At 43.5% G+C, this 14,201-nt stretch overlaps 1 protein-coding gene across 1 annotated transcript; it reads right to left on the minus strand.

Moving 5' to 3' along the window:
• Positions 1–5,818: 5,818 nt before the first annotated feature.
• LOC140465584 (interferon alpha-F-like) lies at positions 5,819–13,952 on the minus strand. The gene is made up of 4 exons (XM_072561124.1): positions 13,769–13,952; positions 11,643–11,732; positions 6,280–6,519; positions 5,819–6,172 (listed from the first exon to the last, which is right to left on the minus strand). The coding sequence occupies exons 1-4, from the start codon at positions 13,898–13,900 to the stop codon at positions 6,074–6,076; spliced, it is 561 nt and encodes a 186-aa protein (XP_072417225.1). The 5' UTR covers positions 13,901–13,952; the 3' UTR covers positions 5,819–6,073.
• Between the last annotated feature and the right edge of the window lie 249 nt (positions 13,953–14,201).

Consider the following 14,201-nt stretch of genomic DNA (forward strand, 5'->3'; position numbering starts at 1 on the left):
TAATTAACTGTTGCTGTTTGTAATCGGAACTGAAAATAAGTTCACATGAAAAAAATCATTCTTGGATTTAAGTTGTTCATCATCGCTTTTTAAATATACTCGACCATTTTACGTTGCGTTGGAGCATAGCGACTGTACTTTGCCAATTACAAAAGGACCTTACAAACACTTTCAGAAATGCATGTTGCTGTCCTCACACCCAAACTCTCAAGGCGAGTTTCTGTCTCACCCTCGAAGGCCCCCAAACTTTTGTAAAGGCAATGCCTGAATCCTGAGGTAGAACAGTTTTATCTGTCCGACCAGATTGCTGTGTTTTTTTATTTTTTAAAAAAAATCTACTTTTATTTACGGTAACACCGTTCAAGAGCAAAGCACTTATCAGGTACCAACCAAAACAAACCACTGAAAACTGGATACTTCAAATGCAGGAAAGTTGTTCAGCAATTTGTGATGAAAGCTTCCACCAAATGGAATACAATAAAGAGAAGGAAACCTGGTTTTATGACATTGATTGTGGGTCTCTTCGTGGAATGTCAAAGGATCATTGGTGGGCTCTTAAATACTCACCATCTCTGTTAATGGTTTGATTGAATGGGCTCACCAAATTGCGGATTTCAAAAAGGAAGATGAAAAAAACAATTTGTGAGTGGGACGTACAAATCATCCAAAGAGCAATCAATCAGTTCAGGCAGTGGGTAAAATTATGCAAGTGGATTATAATGTGGGAAAATGCGAGAGTGTCCATATTGCTGAGAAGAATTGTCACCACATCCATACAAAAAAAAACTCCCTCCACCACGGCCAGTCTGTGGAATCAATGTCTAAATACCTACAGGATTCACTGCAGAAATGCAACAAAGCCCCCAAGACAGCATCTTCTAAACCCAAAAACACTGTCATCAACAAAGGTGAGGAGAGCAGATATATGGGAACACTGGCAGTAGTAAGTTCCCCACCAAGCCACAAGCCATCCTATCTTGGAAATAAATCACCATTTGTTGTCATTTGGTCAAATTCGTGGAGTTTCCTCTTAAATACAGCATTGTGGGTCAACTTATAGCACATGGACTGCATCAGTTCAAGAATACAACACCCCACCACCTTCTCAATGGCAACTAGGGACAAGCCACAAATGCAAGGCCAGCCATTGACACACCCGTGCCTTGTTACAAGGAGGAAGGTGAAGAAATGTAAGGATAAATTGTGACCACTGCACAGTATATTCGTGCAACCAAACACTGTTTGCTGATGAAATAATGTTTGGGCTCATTACTTAAATAAGATATACTATCATCAGATACTGTTCCGGGCAGCTTCAGTCAGTGGATTCTTGAAACGAAGATGTTGCCTGATGAGAACAGCTTTCATAGCCTGGGCCTCCAGTTATAGCAGTTTTGCAGAAAAAGCTGATGAACTTACTGAAACAATTAAGGACCTGAGGAAACCTGAGTGTATAAATGGGGTGAAGATATTTTTGCCTTTGTGGTAATGATAAGTAAGGGCACAGTTCAATATGAACATTCTCAACTTAAGATGGAAATGAGGATATTTATTCTGTGGTCAGAGAATTGTTAATCTCGAAACATCTCTACTCCATACAATGGTGGTGGCATTGAATATATTCAAGCCTAAAATGGAGAGATTTTTGATCTACAAGCAAATCGGATGTCTTTGTTCTCAGTCATCTGTAAGAATAATAAGTTGGCAATGGTCGAGGATTTTAACATTCCAAACATACATTGAGACTGCCATATTCTGTATCTACAAAAGAAGGTGCAAAATTTGACCTACTCTTGGGAAATAAGGCAGGACAAGTGACTGAGGTGTCACTGGGTGAGCACTTTGGGGTCAGTAACCATAATTCAAGTAGATTTAAAATAGTAAAGGAAAAGGAGAGACTGGACCTAAAGGTTGAAGCTGTAAACTTGAGGAAGGGCAATTTTGACGTTATGAGGCAAATGCTTTCAAAGTTGATTGCGGCAGATGTTTGCAGGTAAAGGGACAACTGGAAAATTGGGAGCCTTCAGAAATGAGATAACAAGAGTCCAGAAACAGAATGTTCCTGTTGGGTGAAAGGCAAGGCTGGTAGGTGTAGGGAATGCTGAGTGCCCAGATAAATTGAAGTTTTGGTTAAGAAAAAGAAGAAATCAACTGTCAGGTATAGACAGCAGAGAGCAAGTGAATCCACAGAGGACTATAAAGGCAGTAGGAGAATATGTAAGAGGAAATTCAGGAGGGCATTAAGGGGACCTGAGATCGCTTTGGCACATACTGTTAATGAGAATCTAAAGGGACTTTATAAATACATTAAGGATAAATGGTTAAGTAGGAAAAGGATATGACCCCTCAAAGATCAGCAAGGCAGCCTACGTGTGGAGCCATAGGAGATGTGGGAGATACTAAATGATTATTTGGCAGCAGTGTGCACTTTGAAGGACATGGAAGATTTAGAATGTGGTGAAATAGATGGTGAAATCTTGAAAAATGTCCAAATTACAGAGGAGGAGGTGTTGGATATCTTAAAAGGCAGCAAGGTGGATAAATCCCCAGGACCCAATCATGTGTACCCCTTGTGGGAAGATAGAGAAATGATTTCTGGGCTCCTTGTTGCAATATTTCTATCACTGATAGCCGTACGTGAAATGTCAGAAGACTGGAGGTTGGCTAACGCGGTGCCACTATTTCAGGAAGATGGTAAGGAAAAGCCAGGGAACTACAGAGCGGTGACATTGGTGATGGACAAGGTGTTGGTGGGAATCCTGAGGGATTGGATTCACATATATTTGGGAAGGCAAGGACTGATTAGGGATACTCAACATGGCTTTGTGCATGGGAAACCATGTCTCACCAAATTGATTGAGTCTTTTGAAGAAGTAACAGAGAAGATTGATGAGGGCAGAGCAGTGGACATGATCTATATTGACCCCAGTAAGGTGTTGAACAAGGTTCTCCATGGTACACTGGTTAGCAAGGTTAGACCACATGGAATATAGAAAGAACTAGCCATTTGGACACAAAACTGGCTCAAAGGAAGGAGACAGAGGGTGGTGGAATGTTGCTTTTCGGATTAGAGACCTGTGTCCAGTGGTGTGCCACAAGGATCGGTGCTGGGTATTCTGCTATTTATCATTTGGATGTGAATACATGAGGTATAATGAGCAAGTTTGCAGATGACACCAAAATTGGAGGTGTACTCGACAGTGAGAATGTTTCCTCAGAGTACAACAGGATCATGATCAGATGGGACAATGGGCTGAGGAGTGGCAGATGGATTTTAATTTAGATAAATATGAGGTGCTGCATTTTGGAAAGGTAAATCAGGGCAGGGTTTATACACTTAATGGTAATGTCCTGGGGAGTGTTGCTGACCAAAGTTCCTGAAAGTGGAATTGCAGGGAGATAGCATAGTCCAGGAGATTTTTGGCATGCCTTCCTTTATTGGTCAGAGCATTCCAGAGGTCATGTTGCAGCTGTACAGGACATTAGTTAACCAACTTTTGGAATATTGTGCGCAATTCTGGTCTCACTCCTATCAGAAGGATGTTGTGAAACTTGAAAGGGTTCAGAAAAGATTTGCAAGGACGTCACCTTGGTTGGAGGGTTTGAGCTACAGGAAGAAGCTGAAAAGGCTGGGGCTATTTTCCCTAGAAAGTTGAAGGCTGAGGGGGTGACCTCACAGTCGTTACGAAAATCATGAGGGACTTGGAAATGGGAAATAGCAAGAGTGAAGCATTGCAAAACTAGCAAGGCATAGGTTTGGAGTGAGAGGGGAAAGATTTAAAAGGGACCTAAGGGGCGACTTTTTCATGCAAAACGTGGTGCATGTATGAAATGAGCTGCCGAAGGAAGTGATGGATGCTGGTACAATTACAACAATTAAAAGGCAACTGAATGAGTACATGAGTAGTAAGGGATTTGAGGGATGTCGGCCAAGGGATAGCAAATGGGCTGAGATTAATTTAGGATATCTTTGCAGCAAGGATAAGTTCGAGTGAAGGGTCTTATTTCAGCGCTGTACATCTCTATGACACTATTTGTCTGCTTTCCCTATCTATACTGGGTTGCTGTTGCTCTTGCCATCACCATTCTCACTTCACCTCAGTCACCCATTCCATTTCATTCTCACTAACAACAGATTTTCTCTTTCATGCCCACTATCAAATTAAGTTCATTTTTGCTGCTGAACCAAATACAAAGTTCCATGATAGACATGTAAAAGCTACAAAATCAGAGCAGTGGAGTTTAACAAAAACAGAAATTGTTGGAAAAGCTCAGTAGGAATGGCACCCCCGTGAAGAGAAATGACAGTTAACATAGCAGATCTGGTGACCCTTCCTCAGAACAGATGGCAGCTTGGAAAATGTCAGATTATATGGAGAAGATAGGGTTGGGGGCTGAAGGATGGTGTGTGTTGGGAGTTAAGGAGTTCATGATGGGTAGCGATAGAGCACAAAGAGAAAATTGAACAGCTGGGCAGAAAGATCATTGGTTAATGATCTGGCGAGTAGGGTGAACATGTATTAATGGGAACTGTTTGTGGCTAACAATGGATTGTGTGTATAAGCAGACATTGTGGTAACACGACCGTGTGTGTCGCTACAGGGAAGGATGTGGATGATTTCACACTCTAAAGGAATTGGAGTCATTACTGTGCCCAGAAGGTTGCAGTGTATCCATGCTAAAAACAAAGTGTTGTTCTTCCAGCTTTTGCTGAGCTTTGTTGGAACACTCCAGCGAGCCTGAGACAGGGATGTTAGCCAGAGAAAAGGATGGTATGTTAAAGTGGCAGGCAACTGGAAGCTCAAGGTCTTTTTTGTAGTCAGTAAACAGATGTTCTGTGAAGCAAACACCCAGTCTAGACTTTGTTTCTCCTGCGTAGAGTAGAGCACATTTTGAGTAGTGAATGCAGTCGACTAGATTGTGTGAAATGCAGTTAACGTGCTGCTTTACTTGGAAGGCATCCTCGGGTCCTTGAATACTAAGGAGGGAGGAGTCAAATGGGCAGTTGCTACACCTTCTGCAGTTGCAGGGGTAGGTACTATAGTGTTATGGAGGGCACAGTGTTGGGAGTGAAGAAAGAGGCGTTTGAGGTGTTCTTGAGGGAATGGAGGCCACGTAGGCTGACAAGGGAGTGGAGGGGAAAGTATGTGTCTGATGGTGACATCTTACTGAGTGTGCTGGAAATATTGGAAATGCATTAAGGTGGGGACCTAATGCTATAAAATTGTGACCTTTGCTGAGTACAGTGTGTTCAGCATCGGAGAGTGGTAGGTAAGGAGGAATAGTGAATATGCAATAGGAGGTGGGTTTGGGGAGGGAATGGAGTCTGAGGGAAAGGGAGGGGTAGAGGCTTCCAGATGACCATGGGATTGTGTAGTTTAAAATAGATTTGAGGATCTGAGGAGTAAGGACAATTTGAAAGAGCAAAATTGATGTTGGAGATGAGGAGGACTAGGAGTAATAGGCTTCAGACAGAAATACCCACTACATTTATACTCAGTGTCAGAAGGTGAAATGACAGAAATCAAAAATAAATGCCAGTTCATGAAAATGTGTAATATTGTTGAAACAATTTTATTTATATCATTGAGCCGTTACTCAGTATAAAATTTCACAGTTGAAAAAATAGTGTGCTTCCCAATGTATAATAAATAGTATTAAATTAACATCTTTAAGTTAAATAACACATCCTATAAAACAGAACCATTTCAATAAATTAAGATAGCATGTCAATAAAAGTACACAAATGAAAATAACTGACATGGTTTACAAGATTGGCAAATACTAATTCATAAGTGCCAAGGCCAATGTGGTTGAGACTTCGCTGTGGTGCAAGTACATGTCTTTGACAGTCTGACATTCCAAAACAGACCGCACACACAGTGAATCTTTCACATTGCATCAAAAGAAAATATCACAACAATAAATAACAGTGAATTAGAATAAATAGTTCGATAACATTCTCATTGTATGTTTGCGACACAACATTTCTGCCAAGGAGAAATAAATAGTTTCAATGGAAAGTCTTTGAAATAAATATTCATTGGTCTGGTGTGTAGTAAATATGTTCTTTTCAGTTTCTTTTGCTCACTTGTGCCATAATGAAAAGTAACTGTTGTAAACGGGCTCTGGTCTCAGCACGGATGATTTCCCAGGTACAGTCACTGAATTTCTGAAAAGGTAAAATATTCAAGTAAATGCATTTGAGAATGAGTCAAATTAAATGTTAAAAATGTATTGCTTACCAGGAATTACACATTTAGTTCTGAATTGTCATACCTTGTGTTTGAGAAACTTTTCCTGTTTCCTGAAGTAATGTTGAATGGCAGCATTTCTCTTCAACTTGTGGTCAGATCCTGGTTTCCTCAGACAGTCTTGCAACTCTCTCAGCTGTTGCTCCAGGAGGAGACGAAAGTTTTCCACCTTGTCCCAGGCCCATGGTACTGAACCCGGATTCATGCTGTAGATCTTGTTGATGTGGTGCAGGGTTTGATGGATAATTTCAATCCTGTCCTGAGTCTGTGCAACACACACAAGATTAGGACAGGGACATTAGTGCTGTTCATTTGGGGTCATGTTAGATTAAATAAAACAATGAGCAAATCATAATTAAATATTCAAATTACAGATGCTTAGTTTCAGTATGTTGAAAGGGTTCTCGCAAAAGTACATATAAAGTTTGGGAGAAGACTTTTAGCTCAGGTGCTCATTGTTGTGGTTCTGTTAGCCGAGCCGGGAATTTGTGTTGCAAACATTTCGTCCCCTGTCTAGGTGACATCCTCAGTGCTTGGGAACCTCCTGTGAAGCACTTCTGTGCTGTTTCCTCTGGCATTTATAGTGGCTTGTCTCTGCCGCTTCCGGTTGTCAGTTCCAGCTGTCCGCTGTAGTGGCCAGTATATTGGGTCCAGGTCGATGTGTTTGTTTATAGAGTCTGTGGATGAGTGCCATACCTCTAGGAATTCCCTGGCTGTTCTCTGTTTGGCTTGCCCTGTAATAGTAGTGTTGTCCCAGTTGAATTCTTGTTGCTCGTCATCTGCGTGTGTGGCTACTAAGGATAGCTGGTCGTGTCGTTTCGTGGCTAGTTGGTGTTCATGGATGCGGATCGTTAGCTGTCTTCCTGTTTGTCCTATGTAGTGTTTTGTGCAGTCCTTGCATGGGATTTTGTACACTACATTGGTTTTGCTACAGGGAATTCCTGCAGCGGACAGCTGGAACTGACAACCGGAAGCGGCAGAGACAAGCCACTTTCAATGCCGGAGGAAAGATCACAGAAGCGCTTCACAGGAGGCTCCCAAGCACTGAGGATGTCACCTAGACAGGGGACGAAATGTCTGCAACACAAATTCCCAGCTCGGCGAACAGAACCACAACAAAAGTACATATAAATCAAACTTGATCAGATCAATGAAAAATAAGCGATGCGAGACTTTAAATCCATGGATTCGATACAAGTACATTGGAGGCAGAGGAAAAAAGTGTTGAAGGTTTCAGTAACTTAAAATTGTAGAAATCACAATGAAACTGGATTGATTCTGAACAATTAACATTCAGTTCTTCATACAAGGAAACAGGCTCAATCAGGTGGGAGAACTAGCAAAACAAATGAGGGTACACAAAATGCTTGGAGATCGATTGGTACAAGGGAAACAGGGTGTAAAAGAAGCGAAATGCATAATTTCCTCTGTGGAGTCTAGGGAAAGACTGAAGACTGAAACTGTAGTTTGAATTTACTTTATTTAGAAAACAAAGGTATCAAACGTCACGAGAGAGAGGGAGCTTGCTGAAAATTCGAGAAGAGAATGAACAGACAAGGAGGTGGTCTTTTACGTCTTCTGTGAATAGAACATGACTTTTACCTGGTCTGTACTGAATTCATCTCAAGTTGCTGTTACAAAGAACAAAATGAAATATTGCAAAGTCTTGCTTAGAAGAGCAGGAAAAGCCATGGCATGGTAAGAAATCCTATTTACTGTATGGCAAAGGATATTGGTTATTGTGGACTTGGACGTGACATAGAAAGATCAGAGACAGTGTGAAAGAGCCAGCATGACCTGGAAACAGAAGCCCAGATGCAATGATTCAGATAGCAGGAGAGGGATTGTTTGTTGAGTGCTAGAGTTGGATTTTAAGGAGGCAAAATGTCTCTCCGTGACAGGCCTGCTGAACATTCTTCTGCGTCAGCTCAATGGTAATGTGCTAACTCACAATTCAGTGGCCAGTGCTGCAGTGAACATTGTAGATGCACTTGACCGGAAACAAGTCAACTTATTTGAGTGGACAGGAGAGATAATGACAATGATAAAAACAAACAAGAAAAACTCAAATAGAGTATAGACATGGCACGAATTGGACACACTGATGTGCTGTAGTTTCATTTATGAAAGCAATGGGAATAGGGGGTTAGTGGAAGATAATTTCTTTGAGTGTGTTCGATTTAGAGAACTTGAGAAACTTTCAATAACTGTGGAATGTGAGTGTGAGAAGCTGAGACAATATGGGTAGAGTTGAAAAATAAGATATGTGCAATCACTGTGATTGGGTTATATTACTGCAATACCCGCCCACCCACCCCCTCAACAGCCACCGAGACATTGAGGAACAAACATGTTGGCAGATTATAGAAAGATGCAATAAAAGCAGAGATGTCATAGCTGGTCACTTTAACTTTTCCAATGTTGACTGGGACTCCCTAAGAGCAGGACTCTTCAATGAATTTATTAAATGTATCAAGTTTTTTTTAAAGAGTCTGTTGTAGTCTAACCAGGGGAGGATCATTCTAGATCTTATACTGACTAAAGAGCCTGGTCAAGAGATTGACCTTTCAGTGGGAGAGCATTTTTGAAACAATGATCACAACTCCTAGAGTTTTAAGATATCTGTGAATAAAGTTTAAATCTAGACATTGTGGAAAGATACTAAATTGTGAGAGCGCAAATTATGTCAGTATTAGGTCGATGCTAGGGAGTGTTAATTGGGAAGCAGGCAAATCCACATGTAGGACTTGTTTAAAGGCCTGCTGATGAGATTTCGGGATCGACATGTTCCAGTAAGGAGGAAGGATGGCAAGGTAAGGGAAATTTCTTCAAAAGAGAAATGAAGCCTATCTGAGGTTTAGGAAGCTAATGGACATGGTGGCACAGTGGTTACCACTGCTGCCTCACAGCGCCAGAGACCCGGGTTCAATTCTTGCCTCAGGCGACTGACTGCGTGGGTTTCCTCCCGGTGTTCCGGTTTCTCCCACAGTCCAAAAATGTGCAGGTTAGGTCAATTGATCATACTAAATTGCCCGTAGTGTAAGGTGAAGGGGTAAAAGTAGGGAAATAGATCTGGGTGGGTTGCGCTTTGGCGGGCCGGTGTGGACTTGTTGGGCTGAAGGGTTTGTTTCCACACTGTAAGTAAGTAAAGTAATCTAATCTAAAATCAAATAAGGGAAGCAGGAAATGAACACAAGCAATGACCTAAGAGATCAAGCAAGGACCATAAGATGACATTGGTAAGTTGGGTTAAAGAAAATCCCAAGGCATTCTATGCATGCATTCAAAACAAGGGGATTAATAGGGAGAAGAGAGGATCACTGAAGGATGAAGGAGGGAACTTGGGCTCAGTGGCAGAGGATGTGGTTGAGATCCTAAATGAGGTATTTGCAAAAGTATTCACCCAGGAGAATGATATGGAGGTTAGTTGGATTTGTACGGTGCATGCTAATATGCTTCGCATTTTGAGATCAAGAAAGGAGTGGTATTGGGTCTCTGGGAGAGCATAAAAGTGGATAGGTCCCCAGGACCAACACCATCTACCCCAAGTTAATGAGAGAGGTAAGAGAGGACATTACTGGGAACTGAGCACGATCTCTGTATCCTTGTTAGCCACTTGAGAGGGTCTAGAGGACCAGTGAGTAGGTAATGTTATTGTTCTGTTCATGAAGGAAAATAGGGACAATCCAGGAAACCACAGATTGGTGAGTCTCACATCAGTGTTTGGGAAGATACTGGAGGGATTTCTTAGGGATAAGACGAACAGGCATTTGGGAAACTGTGGCTGAAGCAGGGGCAGTCAGCACGGCTTTATACAGGACAGGTCATGTCTTACTAACATAGTTGAATTCTTCTAGAATATGACCAAGGTGATGGATGAGGGTAGAGCAGTGGATGTTGACTACATGGATTTCAATAAGGCTTTAGACAAGGGGCCTCATGGTGGGCTCTTCCAGAAGATTAAAATGCATGGGACCCATGATAACTTGGCCACATGGATTCAGAATTGGCTTGCCCACAGAAGGCAGAGGGGTCATGTGGAACATATATTTCATGCTGGAGATCTGTGACTAATGGTATTCTGCAGTGATCCATACTGGGACCTATGTGATTTGTGATATATATAAATGACTTGAATGAACACGTAGATGGCTGGGGTAGTAAGTTTGCAGACAATGCAAAGTTTGATAGAGTTATGGATAGTGTGGGAGTTTGTCAAACGATATAACAAAATATACATTAGTTGCAAATATGGGCAGAGAAATGGCAGAAAGACTTTAATCCATGTTAGTGTGAGGTGCTGCATTTTGGAAGATCAAATCTTAAGGAAATGCATACTGTTATTGGCAGGACCATGAACAGAATTGATGTACAGCAGAATCTTGGGTCTCAAGTCTGTTGCACCCTGAAAGTGGTCGCAAGTAGAGGGGTGGTAAAGAAGGTGTATGGCATGCTTGCCTTTATTGGTCAGCGAATTGAGCAGAAGAGTCAGAATGTCAAGTTGCAGCTTTGGTTAGGCCACAGGTCGACTATTGCATTGAATTCTGGTCGCCACGTTACAGGAAGAACGTGGAGGCATTGGAGAGGGTGCAGAACAAGTTTCCCAGGATGCTGCCTGAATTAGCAAAAAGGAGAGATTGGAAAAACTCGGGTTGCTTTCTCTGGAGCGGTGGAGGCTGACCAGAGACGTGAAAGAAGTCTATAAAATAATGAGATGCATAGGTAGGGTTGGCAGTCACACTTTTTTTCCCCGGAGTTGAAATGTCCAAAACGAAGAGGCATGCATTTCAGGTCAGTTCAAGGGAAACGTGGCGGGCAGATTTGTACAGAGGGAGTGGGAAGAGTCTGGGACACACAGTGAAGTGAGGTAGTGGAGGCAGATACAATTAGGGCGTTTAAGAGACTTTTAGATAAGCACATCAAATGGAGGGATATGGACCAGCGGTATGCAGACGGAATCAGTTAAGGTTGGCGTCATATTCGGCACAACATGGTGGGCCGAAGGGCCCGTTCCTGTGCTGTGTTATTCGATGTTCTAAGCTGTGAAAACCCAGGTCAAGCCAGTGAGAGGGAAGCGTGGGATGAAGGAAACAAGATGGTTTGAGTAGGAATGTGGATAGAGATAGTTTTTGTGATGAGCTGGGAAATGGTTTGATGGATGAGCTCGGTCGAGGATTTGACCTAATATCAAGGGGTGAAGTAGACGTCAGGAGATTTTAAGTGTGAAACCTGTAGGGATACAGTTTGTGAGTGAGGTAAAGATTTTCACAGTGGGAGAAATCGCTGCGGTTCAATTTTCTGATGTGAACTCTCTGACCGTGCCGGTAATCTCACACATACTTTCTGTAAAATCACAGTCTGAATAGAATGAATCGAGTTTTAACTCACCCACACTCCATCCGAAAGTTTCACCAGGTCCAAGGGCTTGGTTTTCAGGGAGAACCTCTGCCTTAAACAGTGTCCGGGAAAGGGACCGCCCTGAGGAGAGAGAACAGTCCCGGTTACATTCACTCCCAGAAACTGAGATCCTGGAGAATCACTGAGCGGGAACGACACAAAATTAAAAGCTATTTCTCCCTGATCTGACACTGAGCCGGGAGCAGACCTAGTGAGATTCCGATCAGCTGAAACGCACCATTTCATGCAGTTTGCTCAGAGTCTCTGTGTTGAGAACTTGTTGTAAGTGCAGCCTCTCACAGCCCAGACTCAGGGTCCCGGATAACAACACCAGCACCGTCCAAAATTTCCAAATCCTACCCAGAGCCATGCTGCACCGAGCCAGAGGGAAACCCTGAGCGGAAGGAATTGATCTCGAGTAACTCCTAAACAGGTTCCTTTCTGACTGAGTCAACCTCCAGGAGTCACAATGCAGCCGCTTGTGAAGCCGAAGCGATCTCCTTAAGTGTCGAGTCCTCTGTGTGTGAGAGAGGCTGGACGGTGCTGTGAGCTCCCACTGCCTGAGCTGCCGGTGTATATCGGCGGAGGGACTGGCGAGGTGTGGCCATGACATTCGGAAAGTGAAATCTGGTTGCGGGAGTTTTGAACGAGCTGTAGGAGAGCAAGAAACAGCCTGTGTGCTCCCTGTCTGAGGGAAGGAATCTGAAAGTTGGAGATTCCTGAAGCAGCGAGTGGAAGATCCCGGACAGAAAATCACAGCCAGAGCTCGAGGCGCGCTCAAAGATCAGCCGTTATCTCCAAACGTTACTGATATTATTGGAAAACGGATTGTTTCTTGATTCGAGCAATAGGGTATTCTTTAAATAAAACCGCAAACACGACTCAATCTTGGTGGAAATATGAGAAAACATTTGTTCTCTTTCTCGCCTTCTCTGCAATCTTTGACAGAATGGACCGCAGCTTCGTCATTCACGGTCTCTCTGCTTTACATACCAAGTTACTGGGAGTGCAATCCCTTGTTCCCATTCTGGTGTCCCTCTATGCAGCCGGAGGATATTGTTTATCATATCTTTTGACTCCCCAACCTGCCCACCCACTCTCACTCTCAGGTGTCCCTAATGGCCTGACAATGGGCCCTTCCACATCTACATGCTGCCCCCAGGGGAACAGCATACATTATACAGCCTCAGATTCCATGGATTGTGAAGGCACACGACTTTCCCTCAGTAGGATTCCCTTAACCCTCCATTAGCTCTACGTTACCATTCTGCATATTCATCTCTCACAACCAACATTTTCGTTAACTGCACATGGAGAAGCCTGCAGCAAATCCTTTTATTCCCAGACGCAGGAAAATGTTTCCCTGTCACTCACTCCAATGAACCGCACCCTTTCCCCTCTCATTGACAACCTGTGATCCCGACCCTTGACCATTTGTTCCTGGGGATTATATTTGACCCCGAGATTAACTTTTGATGCATAACCAAACCATAATCGTTCGCCACTTTGGAATGCACCTGATCTTACATTTAAACATGGAGCCCATGTGCCAGACACCGGGAAACCATGAAAAATCATCTTCCCCTCTCACCTGTCAAGACCAAAGACAGGGAGTGAGATCCCGCCTCTGGTGCTGCTCCTCGTGCGTCCATCCGGGTCGAACCCCAATGTCCTACTCCCGACCCCAGATCCCCAAACTGAACAAAGCGACCTTCACACCCCATTCCCGTTCTCGGCCCGAACGTACACCCCTGTCCCGGGACACAGTCAAACCACTCACTCAATTCAGTCAAGTCCCCTCCTCCCCTTCTAAGCTCCAGCAGACACAGGCCGAAACTTCACTAACGTTTCCTTCTGAAACAATTTCAGGCATAACTCTGGGAAAACCTCTCTGTAATATCTCATGGCAGTTTACTTAAAATACATTGCAACCTTTCACCAATAAGATCACTAACTGTACATACTATTCCAGATGTGGCCTCACCAGATCCCTGCACAAATGAAGCGACTATTTCAGCATTCTTATATTGTTTGCCTCTGTAAGTCAATAATTTATGATTCATTGACGAGACAAGTCAAAACCGTTTGCCTCTCAATGTGGATCAACTGAAACTCACCATTTCATGCAGTTTGCTCAGAGTCTCTGTGTTGAGAACTTGCTGTAAGTGCAGCCTCTCACAGCCCAGACTCAGGGTCCCGGACAACAACACCAGCACCGTCCAAAATCTCCAAATCCTCCCCAGAGCCATGCTGCACCGAGCCAGAAGGTAGCACCGAGGTGGAAGCTGAGAAAGCGGTCAATGTGCAAACGGAGCGGATTGGGATCCGGGAGCGGGCGCCTGTGTTGCCGAGTGCTGTGAGTGTGACCCTGGGCTCTGCTGGCTGCTCTCACTGGCACTGCCAAGCTGGCGGCTTGAATGGGGCACATTACATTCGAAAAGTGAAAACCGCTTCCAGGGAGTTTGCAGGAGCTGCGGGGAGATCAAGAGTTGGTGCGGTTTCTTTCTGAGGTAAGGAATCGAAAAGCTGGAGAGTCCGGAAGCAGCGGCT

This window comes from Chiloscyllium punctatum, chromosome 42, assembly GCF_047496795.1.
Source record: "Chiloscyllium punctatum isolate Juve2018m chromosome 42, sChiPun1.3, whole genome shotgun sequence".
NCBI classification, from domain to species: domain Eukaryota; kingdom Metazoa; phylum Chordata; class Chondrichthyes; order Orectolobiformes; family Hemiscylliidae; genus Chiloscyllium; species Chiloscyllium punctatum.

What these genes read in the sequence shown, in the direction of transcription:
- LOC140465584 (XM_072561124.1), bottom strand. Translation starts at nt 13,900, where the DNA reads ATGGCTCTGGGGAGGATTTGGAGATTTTGGACGGTGCTGGTGTTGTTG. An exon ending in TGAGCAAACTGCATGAAATG is followed by an intron (nt 11,733 to 13,768) that starts GTGAGTTTCAGT and finishes CTCTCTCCTCAG; the next exon opens with GGCGGTCCCTTTCCCGGACA. An exon ending in AAAAGTTTCTCAAACACAAG is followed by an intron (nt 6,173 to 6,279) that starts GTATGACAATTC and finishes TTACCTTTTCAG; the next exon opens with AAATTCAGTGACTGTACCTG.